The sequence below is a fragment of the Rhamphochromis sp. 'chilingali' genome (assembly GCF_963969265.1).
Source record: "Rhamphochromis sp. 'chilingali' genome assembly, chromosome: 12".
Classification (NCBI taxonomy): Eukaryota; Metazoa; Chordata; class Actinopteri; order Cichliformes; family Cichlidae; genus Rhamphochromis; species Rhamphochromis sp. 'chilingali'.
In genome coordinates this window covers 2,934,080-2,941,933 of record NC_137939.1, presented here as the reverse complement: position 1 = coordinate 2,941,933, position 7,854 = coordinate 2,934,080, and the positions used below count along the sequence as shown (strand labels likewise).

Genomic DNA, 7,854 nt, shown 5'->3' with positions numbered 1-7,854 from the left:
GTAACACGTGTGCCATGTCTTTTTGTGATGTTATGCTCTCATCCATTTCTTACATTTTAGTTTAACAGAAAGACAAACGCATGCACTAACTGGCTGTAAACACAAGCTTGGTACAGTGATGTTTTCATTCATTTAGATTTCTTTTTGCGTTTTAGTATTACACTTATATATAAAGCACAGTAGATAATACAGAGATGACTCTTTTTGCTAAGCCCTCACATCAGAGGACAAATTATTTTCATCAACTCGATTACAATTTCAGTTAAATTACAAGTTCTGGTTTTAAAAAATAAATAAATGTGAGTCAGCGACAGCTGTTACATCGCTCTCACTAGCTTTGTGCATCGTTTTAGATGCATCATTTTCAGAATATCCCTGTAATCTGGTCACGATTACCAGCAGGTGCAGTATTGGGCATTTTTCTGTACTCATAAATGCATTTTTACATGCAAAATAAATATTACACAAACAACACAGATAGCTAATTAGTATATTTAGATTTCTGTGGCTCTAAATCATTTTACAATAGAAGAGTGTGCCAACTAAAAAAAAAAAGGGGAAATCAGCAAGACTGGATGAAGGAGTACTTTGTGGCTGGGAAATAGAGATCTGTTGCATGATATGAGTGTGTGCATGTGTGTGTGAGAGAGAAAGAGTCTGTGCATGATGTCATTCAAAGGCTTGCTCCGGGGTTTCTATCAGGTCAGGCGGGAGGCTGTTGTGGGCCATGGGAAAACTGCTCCGGGGAACAGGTGAACCTGTCACAGCTCTGAGCCTCTATCGTTGGCTTTCTCTCCCATGTGTCCCATTTTCCCATGTAGCTCATGCCAAAACACTGAAGGGCAAGAACTCATTTTCCAATAATTCATCCAGTTTTACTGAATGGTAAACTAGCCTGGCTTTTCTTTGAGACACAGCACATGTGTAAGAAGGATGCTATATAGTAGCTAAGAAGATTAGCTTTTATGAATATTAAAATAATGCAGTCTCTACATACTAATGCCATAAATGGGTAAAAAGTTCAGCAAAGCAGAAATAAGGATACATCAATCCAGAGATAATGTAAAGCTGGCAAAGTTCCTAAAACATTTATATCACTCAACTAATGACCGGAGTATCAGTTTTGACTTTCATGATTGTGCTGAGGGACATGATGACTCTTGAAATAAACAAAGAACAGGGCGGCAGAGTGCAAAGATGAAGTGCATGAGTGTATTTATCCTTGTGGTCTTTTGGCCAATTGTTAAAAAAAAAAAAAAAAGGGGGAAGGTGCTTTTGGATGCTGTTCTCTAAGAGGACTCCCCCTTCGTTTCCTTCAGCTACCCCTCCAGAGATTTGTCCTTTCCAGTCCTGGCAACAGTGGAGAAGGGCTGGAAAAGAAAAGGGAATGATTGTTTTAGTGGGCGCCACTGGTCTATTGTGAACGCAGCCTGTTCTTTCTCTTGACCTGTGACCTGTATTGTTGTTGGGCTCCTCGTTTGGGGAGGTCAGACAGCTGGGGGAACGGTGGGGGGCTGATGGACAGCTGGGCCAATTTGGGGAGAAAGAGAGAAAGAGCAGAGAGTGAGAGCATAAAAGAGAGAAATGGGAGAGGCAAAGGGAAGTAAGTGTGTTGTGGAAGAGTGGAGAAGTGGAGAGAGGAGCAGAGGGCAGCAGAGGTGACCGAGGTCCTTGATCCTCAATTGCAAGTTTGTCCCCTCTGCTGCTGTGTGTCAGCCGTGATGAAGGAATGACACATAGCTCTACACACAGGCAGACAGTGTGAGAAAGTACTCGTAGAGTAGCTGATGCATGCTCTTTGTGTCCTTGCTATTCGGCTACAGCAAAAACAGTGTGTGCGTGTGAGAGAGAGAATGTAGTGGTTATTTTTTTTTTTGGTGGTGGTGGTGGTGTTGGGGGGGCTGTTACGACTTATCCTCCATAGTCCAAATAATACATGAGTGGGTGGATATGGACATAATCCCTATAAATTGACTTTGGATACAAGATTAGAAAACACAGGACAGTCTTGCGCGAGGAGCATGGCGGAGATTTTCATGCAGCAATTTCAGAAATATATACGTGCCATAAGCTTTTAAAATGTAATTTTTTCTTGCTAATTTGTGCAAAAAACCCAAATTATTTTAAAATGGAAAAAACCCCCAATAATTATTGTAATAAAATACTTAAAAATAGTAGAAAGGTTCATAACTTTACAGTACCATATATCACAGGCGTCACACACACATCAAGTGGCTCTTGTCTATAATAAGGGCATGATGATGAGGGTCTAGTAATGGGAAGGGAACACATGCTCTGTGATGCCATCTTGGCTGAGGCGACAGGCAAGGGAACACAACCTGTAGCTCAATCCCCTGGGAGAGTGAGGTCATGTCAGATATCAGCACACAGGGGTTATGGGTCCCATGCTTCAGCTAATGATTTCTCAACTTTAGTACTTTTTATTGATATATGAATATAGCCCAGTAGTTGCTGACAGCATGAGCCTATGTATAGCTTTATGTCTATATAAAGCACAATTTTTCCTCTAATTCACTTCTCTGCTTATATTTTCTTGTTTTCGTGTACAGCATGCCTAATCCGCTAGCTAAACAAGAGTTGCTCACAGTAAAATGAAAAGGTCCTGATCCATAGGAGGTAGATGGAGGGATAAAGCATTGTGATTAAGACTGTATTAATGGGGCCATAGGACGTTGGAAGACTTTAATCAGTGTCTGTGTGCCGATAATCCCTCTGCCTTTAAGCTGAGGGTGAACACAGTGATTCTCCCTCCTCTTGGGCCTCAGCGCACATGCATAAACACACATGCTTGCTTCTGTGGGGTGCATAAGGCAATGGGTGGCTTGGTTGAGATGTGGAGCACCCCCAAAACAGAAACACCCTACACTCAGGAGCAGCTAGGATGACCAAGATGATGGCTGGAAAAAAAAGGTATGGGCAAAGACAGAAAGAGAAAATGGAGCACGGTCTGACTGAGTAAAATAATTTTTTAAAAATGTACTGAGCCAGAGGTTTAACTTCATTTATTAACTAAATTCTAAGTAAGGTGTTGTTAAAATGACAGCTTTCAGTCATAAATAGTCAATGATGTTTTTTTCCCTCTGATAAAACACTAAAACATCAACTGAAAGTTTAAATATTTATATTAATGTCAGGAAAAAATAATAAAATAGAATTTAAGGGCTCTTTTTAAAATATGAAACATGAACTCAGAAATGGAGGGGGAGGAGGAGAGGAGGAGGAGAAGAAAGAGGGTAGCTCCCAGGTTCATTACCTATGGAAGTGGGTGTAAAGGTGACATTGTGTGCAAGTGGATGAGGGGTGGACCTTCCCCTCCCAGACTTCTCTCCGAGCGTTAGGGTGTTAGAGTTAAAGAGCTTCTAATGGGATCTGGATGCTGTCGTGTTTACCCTGGCCCCCCTGCACACGCCCACTACATTGTGGAAGTTTCTGGGCTTAGGGACACCACAATGGGCTGAGTGTAGGGACAGATGGAGGTCCCTTTGGAACAGGGCACAAAACACAGCCAAGGTAGACGGGCTGCGGTGTCTTAGAGGAGAAGCAGCCAGAAATGAGAGAATATTTGATGAAAAATGAAAATGAAGTGAATGTTTATCTCCCCCCCTTTGTAATACAATGAACAGTGCAACTCATTGTCCTTAATCTGGCCGTCTATCAGCAAATTCATCATTTAAACACACTCACAGACTGTGGTCCACAATCACAATGGCATCTAAGCTTCTGTGTCAGCTGGCTTCTTTACATGCCAGTCATTTATCCTTTTTATAATATTCCCATCAGAACTTTTCAGACGGAGACAAGAGCGTGAGACTTTAAAAGTTACATTAACATCATCCTGCCTTTCTCAGTGTATCCATTGCGCTCATGACATCTTTTAATTTGCCCTTTGTTTATGAGGGGTTAAACCGGGTCATATGAGGGGGTAAATGCTGATGTCATTCATTTTGGGCACTATGGAGAATGAGAGGAGAAGATTCAGTGATAGATGCTGATGAGAAACGTTGGAGGAGGGTAGAGGGAGGCACTGGTTGCAGGAGCAACAGATGGGGCCAGACTGGAAAGCCCAGGTTGTAAAGTTTCTGTTAGCAACATCTGTCAATTTGTCCATCTGCTACACTTGCCGCTTACAGTTTATTAAAGAGAAACCTATTTCATGACCAATCCTTTCTCACAGTCATTAATAAGCTTAGAATTAGATCTGCATGTGTCATAGTGCTCTGTGGACTCCTGTTATTTTAAAGTGTGATTTGTTAGGTTTATTCAGGTCTTAAATAACAGGATGGGAAAAGGTGAAAGGGCATCTTCCCAGCTTAGTTATGATGCAGTAATTTAAAATATTTTACTCCATTCCCACAGATAAGCTCATCTGTTACATCTGTGCCACTTGAGGACAGAAGTCATACCAAGTTATTCTCTTTGTTCATTTTCTGGAGCACACATAAATAAGTGGATTGACACAGGATGTGGGTATAAGCCCAGATTAGAGTTACATTAGCAATTACTGCACACATCCCCCTTATGATTCATGTATTCACGCAAAGCCACACCACTTACCCAGACACCTCATCAGTAAAAAGCTTGGATCTTTCCCCATACTAACTCAACATACACCTTCATATCCTTTAACTTTTTTAAATGAATGCATTTAGCTTAAAGAACAAAATATAGTTTGAGGAAATATTTTACAACAGCACTGCAAGAAAGAGACCAGAGGAAATTATAAAAGCAGAACAGTTTATTAAAAATGTTACATCACCTATGAGCATTTTACTTTAGTTTTGTCTAAAAATATTCTCTTCAATTTGCGGAACATGTGAGCAGATAAGAGAGAATTAAGCAGCTGATCTGGGCTCAGTGGCCAGAGTGTTACATTAGACATTAATCCAGAACAGTGGAAGGTTGGGGAAGGGATAGCATCTCTTAATCCTTCACGTCATCCAACCAAGCCTTCCACAAAACACAGTGAGAAACAAACAGAGCCCTGCATCAGTTTCTCTTGCATAAAGACAGGAGAAAAATTAAAATGATTTTCAGAGTTAAACCGTTGTTCTTTAAGTGCAAAACAAACCCAGTCAAGTGCTTATCATGCAACCATCGTTCCCACGCCTTCTACTGTCAGCTGCAGCATCTCTTGAATTTCAGTCCCCCTCAGAGTTAGAGAAGTATCCTGGCAAGCCCTCGGTGCACTGTCCCCCTATATGTAACAGATGTTACTGGGGCAACAGTTGGTATTGAAAAGGAGGGGCTTCAGGCCATCTGTCCAGGGTCAAGGTTTGAAAAGGGGTGGTAGGGATGGTGGCACGTTCAGGGAGAAGATAAGTGTTTGAAAAAAAGAGAATATAGCCCGCATTGTAATCCAGCTCAATGTGCGCTTTCATTTCAGAGTGAGGTGCATTTGTTAAGGTTTTGATGAGAGATTGGGAATTTCAGAAAGTGTATCAGCGTTATAGCAAAACTGCAGCTTTAATGCAAAAGCACCATCTTGTGGTCAAAGACGGTACTGTAAAGAAAGTGTCGCATTCGCCTAAGGCTGAATTTTATGAACTGCTATCCAATCCGACCAGTGAGTCAGGCTGCGGGTTCTTGTTTAACACTTAAGACTGGTATTGAAATAAAATAAGATGCAATGAATAAATGCATAGAATCAGTCCAGCTTAGATTTAAGCTCCGCAACTGTATGGTCTATGGCATCCCTCAAAAAAGCCATCTTCTTGTGCCAGACCTTTTTCTAAAGGGAGAATGTTGGAAAAGGGGGGGGGGGGGGCGGGAAGAAAAAAAAAGTAAGAATTGAGGAAGAGTTAGTGTCTTTGCACACAGCCAACTGATGGGCACTTACGTAGTAAATCTTTAGCCTTTTGTTTTCCAGGTCACAGAATTCAGCCATTGTTAGCTTGGTGAAGTCTTTCTTCATGGTTAAGAAGTCACATTTAGATCGTCTCTCATGTTCAGACCTTGTCAGATGTACATAATAAGCAAAAACACAATTAAAAACAAAAACATAATGCTGATTAGGCAATAATCAGGAGCCATGACTTATCAACTTCATGTAGCAGTCGGTCTTCTGCATATAGGAAACACGTTTGAGTAATGTAGATACAAATTAAATGTTTAACTGCTGCACCCCAGGTAGCATATTTTTTCTTACCAGGGATCATCATCTGGTTCCCAGCCCTCGAGCTCGAGCAGACAGAAGAAGCAGCAGGCAACATCTGGCTCATTCTCACTGGGGCAGTGGACAAACCCAGCTTTGGCCATCTGCAAATGTAAAAAGCAAGAGAGACCATATTGTCTGAACCCTTTTGTTGCCAGGCAGGCCAAGAATTAAGAAGTTTTTTTGCAAAGGAATAAGTTTCATTGAAAATGAAACCTGACGATGGTCTCCTTTTGACTTCAGAGGGTAACATGGCACATGTTGTTGCTCATAAAGCAAGATGTCAGCAGCCTGTTTATCATGACAAGACTAGAAGGTACCGGGACAAACCTGTGCACTGGACACTTGAAACTGAATCTGGCACCTCCCTAACCATAAATTGCACACTGCCAGGCTTTCATAAAAGTATGTAGTGGAATACCAATGATCATCATCAGTTACAATTATGATTCATGGAGATGAGTGTAAATACTCCTGTGTACAGTTTGAACCACCTACACTTAAACTTAATTACATATTACCTTTAAATGCTTGGTGTCAATACAAAATGTTAAGTCATATTTAGAAAGCAGTTCAACTATTTAAATAAAAATATTTTCCCAAGAAGTCCCAGTTAAACCAACCTGTTAGAAAATAGATTTGACCAAAGGTAACCGCTGTGTAAATCCATAACATATTGTAGATACAACAAATATGATGGAAACAAGCTAGCTAATCATGTTCCAAAGCATCAAGATTTCAGTTACTTGCAATGGGCGTCATACCTTTTCAGGCGTGCAGTTGCAGTCCTCTCTAAATGGCCAGTCTACAAAACTTTGCTCACGTAAATCATGACTGTACATTTTGCCAAATGAGTAAAACCTTTTTGCCAGCACATCAACGCTCGCCATAATGTCACCAAGGATGGACTCAGCCTGACATGTGCTTAAATCACTGCCATGCACACTTCTGCAGCTGTTTTCACTTTTCACTGATTAAATCCTCCCCAGGTTCAAGGCCGCGAGGATCTGTTTAGACTTGCTTTTGTTCTTATGTTCTACAGTTTTTTGTTGTGAATATCTTTATTATATTAAGATTGAAAGTTGTTATACAAGTAAAACTTTACTAACTTACAACTGTGGGCAAAATTAGGCCCTGCTAGTAAAGAAGAAGAAGAACCACTGCAGATATACATTGAGGGGAAAGCAGTGAATGGGAATGAGTCAAAAGTTCAATTAAAAATCATTTAGGTAAAGAAAACAAACAAACAAAACAAAGCAAAAATTTAACTTGTGAAGTGAGGTTTTCCACACAGACATCTGTTTGTCTTTATTGTTGAAATAAAATTGGCAACCTAACCCGCCTTGCCTTCTCTCCTTCCCTCTGGCTTTGAACCAGCTTACAGTATTAACCACAAATACGATCCAGCATTCTTACTGAGAAATTATTAATACGCTTGAGTTTTTTTCCCCTACATGTGTATGTGTCAGAAACCTAACAGTAAATAGAGACACTATAGCCATTAATGGTTTTTGGTGCTACTTTTAATGGCATGTTTATTGCTGAGAGAGACGGGGGCAGTTTTTTGTCCGCAGTGAGTCTCTGTTACTCTGTAACGCTACCCCGAGGCCCCTGGGTGCTAAAAAATGCTTACATCTATAAACTGCTGTCCTTTCCCCTTCTAACCTTATCTTTCTGCAGAA

At 40.7% G+C, this 7,854-nt stretch overlaps 1 protein-coding gene across 1 annotated transcript; it reads right to left on the bottom strand.

Annotated features, from left to right (window-relative positions):
- Positions 1–4,751: 4,751 nt before the first annotated feature.
- birc5b (baculoviral IAP repeat containing 5b) lies at positions 4,752–7,098 on the bottom strand. The gene is made up of 4 exons (XM_080898936.1): positions 6,937–7,098; positions 6,167–6,276; positions 5,858–5,972; positions 4,752–5,749 (listed from the first exon to the last, which is right to left on the bottom strand). The coding sequence occupies exons 1-4, from the start codon at positions 7,060–7,062 to the stop codon at positions 5,666–5,668; spliced, it is 435 nt and encodes a 144-aa protein (XP_080755062.1). The 5' UTR covers positions 7,063–7,098; the 3' UTR covers positions 4,752–5,665.
- Positions 7,099–7,854: the final 756 nt, after the last annotated feature.

Bases quoted from the DNA above. Each gene is read 5' to 3' on its own strand.
- birc5b (XM_080898936.1), bottom strand. From the start codon at position 7,062: ATGGCGAGCGTTGATGTGCTGGCAAAAAGGTTTTACTCATTTGGCAAA. The intron at 5,973-6,166 runs GTAAGAAAAAAT...ACATCTGACAAG, and splicing joins GAACCAGATGATGATCCCTG to GTCTGAACATGAGAGACGAT. The intron at 5,750-5,857 runs GTAAGTGCCCAT...TTCTCCCTTTAG, and splicing joins AAAGGCTAAAGATTTACTAC to AAAAAGGTCTGGCACAAGAA.